This window comes from Myotis daubentonii, chromosome 4 (genome assembly GCF_963259705.1).
Source record: "Myotis daubentonii chromosome 4, mMyoDau2.1, whole genome shotgun sequence".
NCBI lineage: Eukaryota > Metazoa > Chordata > Mammalia > Chiroptera > Vespertilionidae > Myotis > Myotis daubentonii.
In genome coordinates this window covers 49,691,061-49,708,398 of record NC_081843.1, presented here as the reverse complement: position 1 = coordinate 49,708,398, position 17,338 = coordinate 49,691,061, and the positions used below count along the sequence as shown (strand labels likewise).

Below are 17,338 nucleotides of genomic sequence, written 5' to 3'. Positions count from 1 at the left end.
TGAGGTTTGAAATTGAATAAATGACCCATTCCAACAAAGTTTCTTAATCAAATAAGGTTGGGAAATGGAGAATAAAGCCACTTACATGGGCTGGGCATCGTGACGATGGGACTTCTCAGGGTCCTGACATGAGAGAGGATCTGTCTCTCCTTCCCCTCATTAAAGAACCTGGGGGCCCTGTAGGCCATGGTAAGAAGTCGGGATGTCACTCTGGGTGTGAGGAATTGGCGATGGGAGTACAGCCACCTGATGGCAGAGTCTGTCTTATATCCCCAGCCCCTAGCACAGTTCCCCATGATTTCCTGAATGAATAAATGCCCCCTGTTGTGGACAGAGAACATATACAGGCACTGGGCGGACAGGGTTCCTTCTCCCAGGAAGGAACCAGCCGTAATGAACATGTATTTTTTTAATGAGGGGAAGGAGGGACGGATGCTCTCTCATGTCAGGACCTCGAGAAGTCCCATCGTACAGATGCCCAGCCCATGTAAGTGGCTTCATTCTTCCATTTCCCAACCTTATTTGATTAAGAAACTTTGTTGGAATGGGCCATTTATTTAATTTCATAGAATAAAATTATGGAATGTAGGAACTTCCCTAGTAATTGGGAACTTTTTGGCTGCTTGCACTTGTCTGTCTGCCTAAGGCTGGAAGACAGAGTCCAGAGTGGGGGGGGGGGGGGCACTAGGGTTAGAGATTATGAGCTGGTATAACTTAGCATGGAGGACTTGGGCCCATGGGTGGGGCCAGGGTCTGGGTTTAGGTTTGAGGGAGACAGTTTAAGCCTGAAGCCAAGACCTCAGGTCTGGATAGGTATTCCCGCTCCTCAACCCATTTCTGTCTGGCTCAATTGGTATCAGCTCTCAATGACTCTGATGTAGCTCAATCGGTCTCATTTGGCTTTAGCAGCAACCCAGCCTGCTAACCCCTTCTTCCTTACTGGAGCCTTCTCTGTCCCACCGGCTTCCGGACACCACTCTCCTCATTTCCTCCGTACAGCTTTGCCTGACTGACGGCTTGATACTTGGTTGACTGCTTCAGTTGTTCACTTAAAGAAGTATCTCTACACAAACCAAGTGCCAGGCCCTGTGGTGGGGTTCTGGAGATACACTAGTAGATAAAACAAACACGCTTCTGCCCAGGGGAGGTTAGTGGGAGAGTCAGTCAAGCAAAGAAATACAAATACATTATTTAACATTGCAATGTGATACAGGAATCAGATGGGGCAGCGACAGTCAGCACAGGGACTTGCTCATGATGCTTTTGAAGGAGGTGCAGTTAAACCCAGACCGAAACGAGGAGAGCCCATCCCTGCCAATGAGCGCCCGCTGAGCCTCCTCCCCCCAAGGCTTAGTTGCAGGCGCTCTGCACTCCTCCATCAGCACTTTTCACTCCTCACATAGATTCTCATCACCTCAGTAACTGTCTGTAAATAGCCTGATGTTTCCTAGCTGCTTTCCTTCAGCCCACACCTCTCCTCCTGGCTTCTTATGTATATCTAACTGCCTCCTGCCTTCCCAAACATCTCCACCCAGGTTCTCTCCAGGCGCCTTCAATTTATGCCCTAACAAAACACATGATCTCTACCCACCCTACCCTGCCCCCAAACAAAACAAAACAAAATTGAAAGCAAAACCACCCGGTCTTTTCTTCTATGCTCCCTTATTGGTGTCTGGCCCCACCGTTCACCCACTGTATAATCCAGACATGTATGTATGGGGCATTGCCACCTACATACCTCCTTTACCCTCTGTTCCCAATCCTTTAGCCAGATCGTGCCATTTTATACCTTTTCTATACCCATTTGCATTTCTACATCTCACATGCCACCACCCTAATTCTGAGCAACAATTTTGCCCACTTAACACTTTTTCAATAGCTTCCTAGTTGGCCTCCCCCATTCACTCTTGATCCACTGATTCTTTCTCCTCAGTTCAGAATGACACATTCAAAATGCAAATCTGATCTTCTTTTCCCTCCCTCCCTCCCATGATTAAAATCTTTCCATTGGTTTTTGTGGATCTTTGAATAAGGATCAGACTCTAACACAGTCTACAAGATCTTGCATGATCTGGCTCCTGCCGGCCTCTCCAGCCTCCATCTCACACCTCTGTGCCCTTCAAACATGAAAATCCTTTTTTCACCTCCTGGAATGCATCTGTCCCCGCCCCCTGAATGCCATCTTCTCTTTTATCTGCTTAATTCCTACTTATCTTCCAGATCTCATTCAAATGTCACTTCCTGGAGGAAGGTATCCTGAAAATCCTAAACTTAATCAGATTCCTTTGATACATTCTCATGGTACCATGTTCGTTAATGTTGTAGTACTTATACATGTTTGCAATTAAACATGTGTGTAATATTTGATTCAAGTCTCTCTCTTCAATGAAATTTTAAGTTCTGTGAACACTGCACTACACTTACTCCTCTTTTTCTTGGTTCTTCTCCCATCTCTCCCCTACATGTGAACATTTCCTAAGATATGGGTCTCCTCCCTCTTTTGACTCTCCACCCTTTTGACCAAAGGGATCTGTTTACTTCATAGCTTCAAAGCCTTTATCCTCAACTCAATCTCTCCAAAGAGCCAGTTAGGCATCTCCAAATAGTCCAGTGGTTTTGCAACATTTTGACTGCAACCAACACTTGGAACATTTCATATGGCAACTTGCTACATAAACACAGGTAACAAATAATTTTCATGAAACAATACTGTCATTCTATCCCCCCCCCCCATTTTATTTCATTTAAAAATAATTTATTTTTCATATAATTCCAAGACCCACTAATGGGTCATGACCTGCAGTTTAAAAGCACACCATACAATCACATAGTACCAGATATTTCCATATGAACATTTCTCTACAACCTCAAACATAATATATTGATTTCCCAACTCATTTCTCAATCAAACTTCTGAGGAATCTGATCATTCTCTGAGTCACTCAGGATCAACAAGTTAGAGTCATTTTGGATCCTCCCTACCCAACAGTTGCTTTTGGTTCTTCCACTGCAATGTGTCACCACCCATTCTCGCCTTTCTATTCCTTCCATCCTAATTGTTATTGCAACTTGGAGCACTCCAGCAGCCTTTATAACTGGTTTTCTCCTGCCAGGATTTTCAAATAGAGGTGACGTATGTTTGAATCACAAACATCAGGACAGAAAGTGATTCAACTCTTCCGTTCCATTTTGACCAACAAAGTAGTATGTAAGGGACTGAAATGGATATGCCTTTATCTACTCACCAAACTCCTTAATTAACTTAATTAATTTTAAGCCAGGCTGCCTCACGTTTCTATAAATCCCTATTACAGAAACCAGGCTCTGGCTTTGTAGCAGGCAGACTCACCCATGTCGGCAGTGACCAGGGTGGACTGGTTTTCGGGGATGGAGACAGAGGTCTGGTCTTGGTCCATGCTTCGAGAGTCCTCGTTGACCTCTTGTTGACTCTGGCTGAGTTCTGATCGAAGTTCTGAGTACTCATCTTCCTCCCTGAGAAAAAAAGCAGAGTTGGCCACCACTTACAGAGATATGAGACAAATCCCTAGAGAATATGCCATTTAAGGACAAGAAAAAAGACATTCAGAGAGAAGAGAGATAGATATCATCCCCCATAACCCCCTCACCTCCCGGGCCACTTGGAACACGGTTTCTTCAGGCCAAATAGGCGGTCCCATCTATGGTCAGTATAGGAAACCGAAAGGTTGCTGTGTCCACATACACACCCATATAGCTAGGAGATTAATCTATCAGCCTACTAGAAACTTTTCCCCTTCAAAGATTTCCTGAAGAAATTAGATTTCTTCATCCCCTCAAATTCCAAGGTGAAAAAGGACCAGCGCTGATGCTACAGTGAGCAAAATAATTAAGACTCTGGTGGACAGAAACAGTGTTCCATTGCCTGGAGGGTCCCAATGGCACGCCTCCTTCTTGGAAGAGGACATGAGGAGGTACTGGGGCCAGAGCTACTGGAAAGCCAGCACCTCATCCATGCAGAGCAAAATGAATGCTTTGAGAGGCATATGGATCAGCATGTCTAAAAAATACCACACTTAATTTCCCCAAAGAAAGTAGGTAGAGTTAGAGCATTGGAAAAGAGGACGGAGTGGGGAGAACAGTGGAAACAATGAGTGAGAGAATTCCAGTCAATGGTCTATTTCCTTCCGTTTGCTAACAGGAAGACAGTATTTAAATGCAGCTATGTTTCATTAGCACAAGAACATCCACCCCTTCTCAGCCCTTCATGGATCCCTCAAACTTTGGTTTCTGAATTAATTATGAGCAAGCTAAGAAAACTCAAAATTGTAGTATGTATTTCAAGGCACACCCATATTTCCTCTCCACACCACCCTCATCACTGTATACACACTGGACACAGACATGGAGAGAGCAAAGTTAACTCTCTTTGAAGCATTTATTTTGCAAGTGAGCTAGAAGAGAAAACTGTCAGTGGATTTAATTATGAGGCTGGAAAGCCCATGGGTGTCTCAGGCTGACATTCATTTTAAGTTTGTGATGTGTGTGTGTGTGTGTGTGTGTGTGTATGCGCACATGCAGAAAGTCTACCGTCTTGAGTTTGGGGCAGATCCAGATGGTCAGTGGTAATCATTTCTGGAACTTGGAGAAGAGGCAACTGCCATTTTAGGCTGAGACAAATTTATAAATTAGAGAAATGTGAAGATCTCTTCAGACTTCTTGGTTCTTTCAACAAATCACATCCTCCCAGGGAAGAGATTCAGCTGGGCCCCTACTTTATAAGGTATTCTTAATAAAAGCCACCCAAATCTAGATTAATGTTAAACAGATGTAAGCCCCCCAAATGTGCAAAATATGAAATAGAATGGGAGTGGTGAAGGCAAAAAGAAATAGGTTAATAGTCTATGACTAAGTTAATTATTAGACACCTGCAAAACTAACAATAATTAGGAAATACAACAATTAAAAAGTACTCTTAAGTTTGGTGTAGTTGATAATTGTGTCCTGATATATCAGCTTTCTTTTCTTTTCTTTTTTTATTTTATTTGATTTATTTTTTATTGCTTAAAGTATTACAAAGGGTATTACATATGTCTCCTCTTTTCCCCCGCCCTTGACAATCCCCTGGCCTCCCCTACCCCCCAGTGTCTTGTGTCCATTGGTTATGCTTATATGCATGCATATAAGTCCTTTGGTTGATCTCTTACCCCCTCTTTTGGCCCGACTTCCCGCTGCAGTTTGACAGTCTGTTTGAGGCAGCTCTGCCTCTGTATCTATTTTTGTTCATAAGTTTATAATAGTCTTTATTATCCATGAATGAGTGAGATCATGTGGTATTTTTCCTTCATTGACTGGCTTATTTCACTTAGCATAATGCTCTCCAGTTCCATCCATGCTGTTGCAAATGGTAAGAGTTCCTTCTTTTTTACAGCAGCATAGTAATCCATCATGTAGATGTACCACAGTTTTCTAATCCATTTATCTGCTGATGGGCACTTAGGCTGTTTCCAGATCTTAGCTATGGTGAATTGTGCTGCTATGAACATAGGGGTGCATATATCCTTTCTGACTGGTGTTCCTGGTTTCTTGGGATATATTCCTAGAAGTGGGATCACAGGTTCAAATGGGAGTTCCATTTTTAGTTTTTTGAGGAGACTCCATACTGTCTTCCATAGTGGCTGCACCAGTCTGCATTCCCACCAGCAGTGCACGAGTTTCTTTTTTAAAACTGTTTTTGTTTGTTTTGTTTTAGAGAGATAGAAAGAGGAAGAGAGAGGGAGGTGGCGGGGGGGGGGGGGGAGAGAAAGAAAGAGAGAGAGAAACTTCAATGTGAGAATGGAACATTTATCAGCTGCCTCCTGTATATCCCCGCCCTCCATCCCCCCACCCCCCAACCTGGGCATGTGCCCTGACTGGGAATCAAACCAGTCCTTCGGTGCATAGGACGACGCCCACCCAATTGCACCACACTGGCCAGGGCTTAGCTCTCCTTTCAATCAGCACTTAAAATTCTGATTTCCATTAACAGGAAATTTTGTGTATGATGAATAAATTACCTTTGTTGCATGTCCAATGTAATCAGCATGGCTGAGACTGTTTTACAGCTAAGAGAGCCAGGTAAATGCTACTGCTGTATCTGTGGTATAAATGGCATATGTAAAGTCTTTAGAAGCCACCTTAAACCATCCTGGCTTGGCAGGTTCCAAAACATGTAGTGCCTGCCAAATCTTCTTTGTAAGGAATTGCTTCTAGAGATTATTAGGATGAACTTTATAAAGGAGTGCACAGGGCAGGGGTGTGAAGGTGACTATGTGGAGGCTTGGAGAGGAATAAGTGGTTTGGGGTGCAGGATGGAAACATGAGGCTGGGGAGGGGGGTTCACTCAGGCCACTTGTTGATCAAAAAAAGAATTATTGTAGTGAAGATGTCAAATAATCAGGGTTAGATGGTAGAGATAAAGATAAAATGTGCGAGGCCTAGGGATTCAGGTTCCCAGTAAACATTGCCGAGATCTTGCATGGAAACATAAAATAAGCAGCAGGGAAGCACCGAAGGTCTGTATTCTTGACCACATAGGGAGGGGCTGAGCACGTAAGGTTCTTCCTTATCCTATCTAATAAAAGAGAAACATGGTAATTGGCATACGACCGCTACCCTTCCCATTGGCTAATCAGCGAGATATGCAAATTAACTGCCAGCCAAGATGGCGGCCGGCAGCCAGGCAGCTTGAAACTAACATGAGGCTTGCTTGCTTCAGTGACGGAGGAAACCAACGTTCCCTGCCTGCTTTGCCGGCCTCTGAGCCTGCAGTTTAAGAAACATTGTAACAAATATAGAAGCTAAACAAAACCCCAGAAACCTGCTTTCAGCCAGCTGGGATCTCAGAGCTGGAGTTATACAGTGTTTCGATTATAGAACCCAAACAAACCAGATACCTTCTTTCAGCAGCAGAAGCCTCAGATCTGGAGCCAGAGCTAAAGCTGGCCCAGAATAAAAAAAGAAAAAGAAAAAAAGGAGCAGTTGGGAGCTTCAGTCGGCCTTAAAACAGCCCTCAGCCCCTCACCCAGGCTGGCCAGGCACCCCAGTGGGGACTCCCACCTTGATCCAGGACACCCTTCAGGGCAAACCAGCCAGCCCCACCCATGCACCAGGCCTCTATCCTGTATAGTAAAAGGGTAATATGCCTCCGAGCACCGGGATCAGCGGAGCCAAGAGGCCTCCCGGCACTGGGATCAGCGTGACAGGGGACAGCGCCCAAACCCCCTGATCACCCTGCGGCTCTGTGTGTGACAGGGGGTGGGGCCACAACCTCCCTATCTGCCCTGCTCTGTTTGTGACAGGGGAAGGCGCTCCAACCCCCTGACCAGCCCTGCTCTGTGCCTGATAGGGGGGAGCTCCCCAAGCCCCTGATCGCCCTGCGGCTCTGTGTATGACAGGGTGCGATGCCTCAACCCCCTGATCAGCCCTGCTCTGTGTGTGACAGGGTGTGGTGCCCCAACCCCCTCCCCCCCACGGGCCCTGCTCTGTGTGTGATGGGGGAGAGCCATAACCTCCCCATTGGCCCTGCCCTGAGTGTGACAGTGGCGGCGCCCCAACCCCCTGATCCGCCCTGCCCTGAGTGTGACAGGGGGCAGTGCCCCAAGTCCCCTATCGGCCCTACTCTGTGAGTGACAGGGGGGAGCTCCCCAACCCCTTGATTGACCCTGCTCTGTGCGTGACAGGGTACGGAGCCCCAACCCCCCTGATGGGCCCTGCTTTGTGCGTGACAGGGGGCAGCGCCCCAACCCCCTGATCGGCCCTGCTCTGTGCATGACAGGGTACAGAGCCCCAACCCCCCTGATGGGCCCTGCTCTGTGCGTGACAGGGAGTGGCACCGCAACCTCCCCATCGACCCTGCCTTGAGTGTGACGGGGCGGTGCCCCAACCCCCCAATCGGCCCTACCCTGAGCGTGACTGAGGGTGGCATCGCAACCTCCCAATCTGCCCTGCTCTGTGCATGACAGGGGGCGGCGCCCCAACTCCCCAATCGGCCCTGCTCTGAGCCCGACCACGGGCTGCACCTAGGGATTGGGCCTGCCCTCTGCCACCCAGGAGCAGGCCTAAGCCAGCAGGTCGTTATCTCCCGAGGGGTCCCAGACTGCGAGAGGGCACAGGCCGGGCTGAGGGTCCCCCCCTCCCTGCCGAGTGCACAAGTTTTTGTGCACCGGGCCTCTAATCTATATATATAAAAGGCTAATATGCACAGTGTCTCCTAGGGAGTTTGACTGGGAGTTCAATTGCTTGCTATGATGTGCGCTGACCACCAGGGGGCGGCGCAGAATGAAAGAAGGCCCCAGTCAGCAGCCAGAAGGCCCTGATCAGCCTTGATCGCTGGCCAGGCCTAGGGGCCCTGCCTGTGCATGAATTTTGTGCACTGGGCCTCTAGTAGTAATTATAATGTATCTCACAGTACAAAAAAGGTAGCCCTGTGAGAAGTGAAGGCAGTGTTCTGTGTCACAGAAAATGAGGTATAGGAAGGTTAAACCGAGCCTAAATATCAAATAATGTGCAACGCTGTTGTTTCTCCCACTGACTTTGGCAGAAGAAATCATGAGTTGCATATCCTGATCTAAACATCATCATGGGCACTGTTCCTGAAAGGAGGCTGGAATGTGGGACAGGGAAATGACAGTCAATTTGGGATTGCAGCATATGTAGGAGGCTGAGGCTAGGGGTTTTCTCTTCACTGTGTTATTGAGGAGAGTTCGTCTATCAAGAGCAAAGGAACAGGAAGTCAAATACACTCCAGCAGCCCATGGCAGTTTTACAAAGGCAACAATATGAGGTGTGTTTTCAGGGCTGTTTTGTGCAGCACTGAGTCACCAAGTTGGTAAAGACGTTTAGCTATTGACACAGCATCAGCATCTCAAAGTGACTTTATTGGTTGCTTACTTCTATTGTGGATATAGTAACTCTTGGCCAGTGATAACTTACTTCTTTGGGAGGAAAATGTCTCCCCAAAGAACACCAACTGTTAGCGTGGTGATGAAAAGGAAGAAAACATGAAAAGGTCCAAGAAGTAATCATATTAACCTCAAAAGTCAGAAGCTTGATGAACGGATACATGTTGATAATTATACATTATTGTGGTAGTTTCATAATTATTGAATTGCAAGGTTCTCAGGAACATAAAGGATCATCTCACAGGATTCTAAACGTACATTATTTTGTTCACTGTTTACAAGCATTTGTGAAGTGCTTCCCAGCTTTTCTATTTAGAGTCGCCATAATTAGTGCTTGCTGCTGGCTTAAACAACTAAAGAAAAAACGCTTCTAAGGAGGCAGGCATTAGATTGTACACACACCTGGGTAGCTTGCCGTGGCAGAAATGTCACAGGCTGGCCAACTGGAAGGGATCTTAGAGACCATCTAAGCCAGGACCAACACCTTTGTTTTACAAAAAAGACAACCGAGGCTTCAAAAGGCTAAGCAACGTACCCAAGATGATGCAACTAGTTAGTACCACAGCCTAACTCCTAAATTTAGTACCAACAAAACACAACTCGGATATAGGAGCCTAAGGAAAACATTTTTTGTTGCAATTATTTAAAAAAATAATTTAAAAAATTGGAGAGAAAGAGAAGAGAGAGAAACAGAGAAACACTGACTTGTTGCTCCACTCACCCTATACTCATTAGAAGACTTCTGTATATGCTCTGACCGGGATCGACCCTGCAACCTTGATATAAGAGGACGATGCTCTAACCAACTAAGCTATTTGGCCAAAGCTTGTTGCAGTTATTTTTAAAGATTCCTTCTCTTTAATGGCCAGGGGTAAAATGATCTAATCAGAAAAGGGGAAAAAAGTCAATGAAAGTATAATTCTTATCATGCTTTTCAGACCTCAAGCTGAAGTACTGTGGACTCAGCAGCATTTGATAAAAATATTACTTCATTAGCAAAGTCCATATCTATTTAATGTGGGGGTGTGCATTCATGCCTTGTTGCTTGATTGGAGTGATTTGTGAACAAGACTCAGATGGACATCTGCCTAGCTTGGCAACTGTCAGTCACCTATGTCCTTCTGAACCACATTCTGTTTTTTGTGGGTTTTTTTTTTGTTGTTTTTTTACAATTAAAAGTGTACTGCCCTGAAGTGACCATCATTCTTTTAAAGAGCAAAGATTTTTATATATAAGGAGGAAATGTAATCCTTTCTGTTCTCTTACAGGATCTATAGCAGGAAATAAGTGAAGTCCTGATTCTTTCTACCTCTTCTAATTTTTTAATACAGCACAGAGAAGGCTCAGACCCATCTTTGGATCCTTTGGTGAATAACTGAACAAATGAGATTTTGAAAGGCTAGCCATCAACAAGTACCAGCTTTAACAAGATGTGATATAGGATCACTATTCAAGAACTTCTAAATATGGATGTCAAACACACAGGAAGACAGGGAGAGAGAAATCTATCTTATTTTTCTGGATTTTTATTTCACTGTATTTTACTTGTTAGGCCAGAAATTAATCAGAACAATATGTTTTGCTGGGAGATAAAGAGGCTTTGTTTACACTGTTCGAGATGCAGCAATGTGAAGCTAGACATATAGACACAGTGCACAGGCCAATGTGTGGGTTGAACGATCAGAAGGAAGGCCAGGTTCATGGTACGGGCCTGAGATCTCAGAGATCGAATTATGTTAGAGATGGAGATTTTGGATAGTATCTCATTCCCCAAATGAGGAAAATTTTGCAGACGAGGAAGCGGAATGGTTAAGTGCCAATGCAAGGTGATACAGATAGGATGGGTCAATGCTCTCTGGCCTGCAGTCATTCAGGGTGAAAGGTGTGAGGGACAGAGCCCAGGGTAAGAGCCAAGGTTGAGGATGGATCTCAGGGACAGAAGAGAAGATCTAGGACCTACAGGGTGCTAGAGCTTCCAGAAAGAACACACCAGAAGGAAGGAGGATTTAAGGTCAAATGCTGAAGAAAAGGACCAGTAACAAGCAAAAGCCATGGGATTTTTCAGTTAAGGAATCACTGGTGATTTTTTTTTTAAAAAGTGTCTTAGCTCAGGTTACTGTAACAAAATACCGTAGCTGGCTAGCTTAAACAACAGGAATTTATTTTCTTAGATTTCTAAAGACTAAAAGTCCAAGTCAAAGTGCCAGCATGGCCAGTTTCTGGTCAGGGCTCTCTTCCTGGCTTGCAAATGGCTGTCTTCTTATTGTGTCCACACATTGGCAGGGAGGGGTGCGGTTGAGGACAGGGAGGGACAAAGTGAGGGTGAGATTGTGTTCTCTAGTGTGTCTTCTTCTTATAAAGTTGCTCAATATCCCATCAAATAGGCCCCATCCTCATGACCTCATCTAAACTGAATTATATCCCAAAGGCCCCATCTCTAACTACCACCACATGAAGGGTTAGGACTGTAATATATGAATTTTGGCGGGAACACAATTCGGTCCATAGCTAAAGGAGTTTTGGCAAACCATTTGGATCAGAAGCCAGACAGCAAAGGGCTGGTGAGCATTTGGGAAATGCAGCAGAAACATGGCTGCTCATGAGAGTTGGTAGTGAAAGGTTGATGTTTTATGAGAGTAGCTTTTGGAAAAAGAAAATAATCTTGGGAAACAAAATATCTCATGTTTAATTTGCTAAGACACCCCCTTCCCCAGATCCAAAGTGAGCTACTGATGTATTTGTCCATTTCCCTCATCTCATTATATAATCTCCCAAGTCAGATGAGCATTTATAAAAGCTACTCATGAGATACAGTTAAGTGAAAAAGCATATATTACAAAACAGTGTGTGCTACACGACCCAATTTGTTTAAAACATTCACAAATAAAAAATTTTTAGAAGGCCATATATACAAAATGTCATTGTTTATTCCTGGAGATGGGATGTAGGAAGCATTAGGCAAGGTTCAGCTAGGAACACAAACAACATTGGATGTTTCAAGTAGAAAGGATTTAATTTAGGCAGCTTTGTGCTAGCAAAACCATTGGAAGGGTTGGGGAAAAGAAGGATGGATGGAGGCCACCAGGAGCTGTCAGGTTTGCCATCATAGCTGTGGTCCTCTCCAGGGTCAGGAAACTGCTGCTTCCTTCATACCTGCCCAGAGCTCCAGGGTCTGACCAGTCAATGCAGGACCTCATGTCACCAAAGCCTGTATATCAGCTGCTACCATCATGGCCTGAGGGACAATAGCTTCCACCTCCCTTTTTGTCTTCCAAACCCATGCAAGTGCACCTCTGTTGGCAGAGCTGAAACTGTATTCAGAACCCAGTAGTCTGGGAAGTAGTCCCCAAGGTCCAATCTCTTTGATTCTAGGGAGTGTAGAGAAAGGAGGTGGGAATTGTACCAGGTGCCAGACAATACTCATGATAGTCAACTCTCTTTGGTTACAAGACAACCATACACACTCCCTTACACTTAAATTTTCAAATTGCAATATCAATGGACACCAGCTTCTGTAACCATCCCTCATTCAAAATGGGAGACCCCAAGTCCCATCAGGTATTGCATCCGTTCTTAAGTGATCACTCCTCTTCCAGTTCAATGCCAAATCCACCTAGATACCATGTAACCTAACTATTAAACTGTAAGTTTCACCAACTTATTTGTAACGGGTCATGAGGCTAAGTTGGTGTTTATAACGTCCTTCTTCCAGGCTGTTCTGCTATATATACTAGCTTTTACCGCTGGGCAATTTCTAGGAGGTAACCTAGAGAATCCCTTGGGTTCCAAACATAGGCCTCCCTGCCCCGTGATACAGCAACAATCCAATTTCCTTTTGATAGTTAGGATCAATCACCCCATCCAGTACAGTAATTCTCTTCATTGCCAAGGGCCTGGTGGCAGTCAATGGAATCATTGTGATAGTCTTTGATGGAGGCATAGTTTCCTTGGGAACTAAGACTTCTAAACTAGCCAAGCTCTAAGTTGCAAAGATGAGAAGTAACATCTTTTAAAAGTGGGTTTCTGAGTATATAAATGAGAGTAGCCATTCCATCTTTTGCAGTCCATCCCCCCTTCACCCCCATCTTCACCAAAAAAAAAAAAAAAAAAGGCAGCACCATATACTGTTGCTCATTGGGAACATTTACTATATCTCTAGGGCACTGAAAAATGTTTAACTCCCAAATGGTGCAGTATGGTAGACTAGGTCTATTATGGTAGGAATTCAGGTCATAATGTACTCATCACCTGACTTTCTGCTATGGACTGAACTGTGCCCTCCCCCACCCCTTGCCATTCATATGTTGCAGCCTAACCTTCAATGTAATGGTATTTGGAGATGGGATTTTTGGAATATAATTAGGTTTGATGAGGTCCTGAGGGTGGAGGCCTCAGAATGGGGTTAGTGACCTTATAGAAGAGATACCAGAGAGCTTGCTTCAGCCCTCTCCCTGCCAGGTGAGGACACAGTGAGAAGGCCACCTTTCCCAAATGAGGAAGAGAGCCCTCACTGGGAAGTGAACTGGCTGGCACCTTAATCTTGTCCTTCCCAAGCTCCAGAACTGTGAGAAATAAATTCCACAGTTGGTTAGGCCATCAAATCTGTGGTATTTTGTTAGTAGCCTGAGCTGACTAATAATATACCTTTGTAAATCCCCACTCTGACTGCTTAAGTGTGGATATATCATATTTTACATAAACTATTCCCCTATTAATAATTTTCAGCTTTTCCAATAAATTCCTGAGTCAGACCCAGATTGAAGTGAAGGCAAGTCTGTAAGGTACCAGCATTGTACGTGACTATAATGATAATCAAGTCTCTAGACCCTGGATATGCTAGGGAACTTAGAGTTTGTCCAAGTGTCTGGCTGCTACTGTACTGAACCTATCATAGATCTCAGGACCTGAGGGCAAATGAATTTCCTGGTGTGCTGGGGGCTGGGGCGATGCCTTAGCCACTGGAGTTCAGAGGACAAGAAGAGCCTTGTCTTACTGGCCCACATGTCCGAATGTCTTCCAGCCCTTCAGGGAGGCCCCGCAAGGAGGGGTCAGCTCATTTACATAATGAAAACTGGCAGAATTTAATGCGACATCTGCACAGATGCAATTTCCCTTTAAATAAGAGGCACTAATAAATGTTTATGGTCTAGAAGCTCACTGCATTTTTACATGGAACACTTTGGCCACTATGTTCAATTTAAACGTCTGAAATTGCGTTTTCCAGGTGATGTGTGATGCATTTTTTTCACAACTCACTGAGCCCATTTGCCTTCATCTTCAAGTGTTGAAAGTGCAACATGTTTTAATGAGAATTACACATCTGCCAATTTACTCTGTCAGCCTCCTTTAAATCTGCTATAATCGTTTCTCTGGGCTGAAAATTCCTCTCTGCTCAGGCATTGCTAACCTGCAATCACTCCGAAGGCCAGGATTCAATTTAAAAGTCTGGAGTTCTAAATTAGAATATGAAATTTATTATGTGGCTCCAGTTCAGTGTCAAGTTTTCCACGATTTTGCCCAGGAAACACAGGCCCATCAGTGCCCTCATCAAGTAGCCCTGTCATTACTCCGACTCCCAGAGTTGGAACAAAATGCATCCCAAGTTTCTTCTAACGCAGGACTTTGAGAGGGAGAGTTTAAAGTAGCTGCCTCTAAAACTCTTATAAATGTGGCTTGTGCAAACATTCAGCAAACAAAGCTCTCTTTCTCCACAAAGACACGGGCCAACCATTTGCTTTCTTCAGGGCTGTTTCCTGCGCACAGGCAGGAAGATAACAGTTCTCATCCTTGGCTCAGTACATCACCTAAAGCGAACCTCTCCCCTTGAACAGTAGGGCAGACACCACGGGCTGTGTGTAGGAGACTCGGGGGCCAACTGATTGCCAAGCAAGGAAGACACAGTCCCTTCATATTAAGCCCTCACTTTTTCACTAGTAAAGGATCAAATCTTGTCCCCACCTTAGGAGTCTATAAGAGGCTAAGCCAGTGTTGGTAAATCAACTGGAGGTAAGCTCAAAATATTAGGTTATCTAGAAGCCTATGTTGCAAGCCTCATTCTGAAATCTCTCAAAATCCCCATGGAGGTCCACAGTTTACAGATGGGGAGCAGGCTTGGTGTGCTAGGGATACTGGTCTCTCAGGAAGAGGGGCTCCATTTAGAACTTGTTATAAGCATCTCATTCAACTTCTGATTCCACACCCTTATCAAGAAACAGAGGGTTCCAACCGCCACCCTTAAGCAGAACAGACTAATAAGGGGAGAGTGCGTGGCTAACAAAGCAAAGAGAAACTACCTTATCGACTGTCTGTAAAAGTCTTAATTACAAATAAGACATCGTGGTAATTCACTGGGGTGACTTCAGCTCCAAGACCCAGGCTACAGCCCCGAGGGGCAGAGAGAAAGCATGACCGCTGCTACCTGATGGTGGCGCCCTGCAGACGGTCTATCTTCTTGTTGAGCTCCGCAATGACGCTGTGGAGCTCCGTGATGCGCTCCTCGTATCGAAGTGTTGTCCGCTCCTGGACACCCTCATGCTCTCTCATGAGGTGGGACTGCTCACACTGGAATCAAGAGAACCAGAAAGAAATGGCAATGAATTGACACATCTACAGGCTAGTGATTCCAAGTTTTATAGCCTCAATTCATCACAACTTCAACAGAGAGCATGCCCAAGGTAAAACACATGCCTGCTCACTGACCAGCAATCCCCAGAGGCACATCAGAGTGCAATGTTACAACCAAAGAATCCTGAGTGGTATGACACCATTTCTTACTTGGCTGGTTCTCTGCAGCCAGACTGGAAGCTCCTGGAAGGCAGGGACTAGATGTTTTTGTGCAACAGCCGTGGCACCTGGCATACGGCCTGGGTCGCCGTGGATGACCAGGAAGTGTCATGGAATGAATAAACCACCATGTGTCGCACTATCATGAAGGATGCTTTGCAGAAACAATGACAAAAGAGGGTGAGGAGCTTCCCTTGCTCGCCATTTTTGGACTAAGAGGCAGCAGATGCTATAAAAAAACATTTTTGTTGCCAGAGTTTAAATCCTAAGGAATCTATTCACCTCTTTCATTTCTCTCCCCATTCAGAACCCCCCACCAGTCACTGTGCATTTAATCTCATTTACATAATAATAAAACACTCATCAGTGATGGAACAAGGAGTCTAGCTTATGTTCCTGTCTACTATGTTCAGCCCTGACTAATTTCCTGTCCGGTAGAGGAATTTTTATTTCATTTTCAGCAAGGTTTTCCTAAAGCCAAGAGCCATGTGTACTTGTCCACTTTGCACTTGCGGGGCTGGTGCAGGCAGGCAAGGGTAAGACTTCTCATCCACTACCGCCAATGTCCTCTCTCTTCCCTAAATCTGCTGAGCTCCCCATGGTGTGACGCAGAAGCTACTGGGCCAGGGTAAACAGCTTTCAAAGACAAGTAGGACACTGCACTAAGTCCATCCCAATACTGAAACACAAGTGCTCAGCACAGGAGTCTGAGGTATACATTGGTATAAACTGTGGCAAGGACCACACTTCTGAAGAGAACCCTGAACAATGTCTTGGTCAGTACTAATGTGGAAACATCCTGAGGGCTGCTCAGAGCTCCAGAAACAAGGTCAGATGCAGCAAGGTTGATGAACGCTCTATCACAGGTTTTTGTGAGAGTTACTCTCCGAGAAATTGTGATATGACTTACTTTTGTTCTTAGAGACAACCTGAAACATCCAGTCCTCTCCACTCAAAGTCAAACACACGGGAACCACGTGGAAGCACCGAGTGAAGCCATATCAACCTGGAAGCTTTCCTAAGCAAGATGAATCTGCACCGGCCACACATACTCTTTCTACAAAGTTATGCCTTTTTCATCCACGACCCACCACACTTTAAAAGAAACAAGAAAAGTGCACAAAATGACATGTGTCAAAGACAGTATCTGTCAATACCTGAAAGAGCATATTTCTCTGGAATATAGAAACAGCAGAATACTGTTCTTCTCCATCCAAGCAGAATATCTATGGGCTTTTGCTATTGGTCTTCACTCCTATCTTTAAAGTGTGTGTGTGTGTGTGTGTGTATCCATGTGTGTATAGTATGTACATGTGCATATGCAGCTCACCCTTATATGAAGGTCACTGCTTCTAGATCCTAAAATAATTACAGGATAAGCCTAGTCTAGCCTGAATCTTGTCTACACCATGGCTGCCCCCGCCCGCCCCCCCCCCCCCCCCCCGCCAGTGCCACCTCACTGGTTCTTCCTCTTTGGTTTCTATATTCATTTCTCAAGGGCTACAAACTGCTATGAACTGCTTCCTCTTACAACTCAGTGAGCTCCCACTCTCCCTTAATTCCCCCTTATTCTTCCTTCTTTACAGTCTTTATAGGTCAACAGGCCATTAAGGCAGACAAGAAACTACAAAACCCAC

General features: G+C 45.0%; 1 protein-coding gene across 3 annotated transcripts in view; it reads right to left on the bottom strand.

The window, feature by feature from the left end:
- LOC132233355 (colorectal mutant cancer protein) overlaps positions 1–17,338 on the bottom strand; it is a 238,117-nt gene that overhangs the window by 69,332 nt on the left and 151,447 nt on the right. For all 3 annotated transcript variants that reach the window (XM_059693891.1, XM_059693892.1, XM_059693893.1), the window contains 2 exons: positions 15,337–15,479; positions 3,350–3,492 (listed from right to left, as the gene is read on the bottom strand). In XM_059693891.1, coding sequence (XP_059549874.1) covers positions 3,350–3,492; positions 15,337–15,479 — 286 coding nt within the window. The remainder of the gene's footprint in view (positions 1–3,349; positions 3,493–15,336; positions 15,480–17,338) is intronic.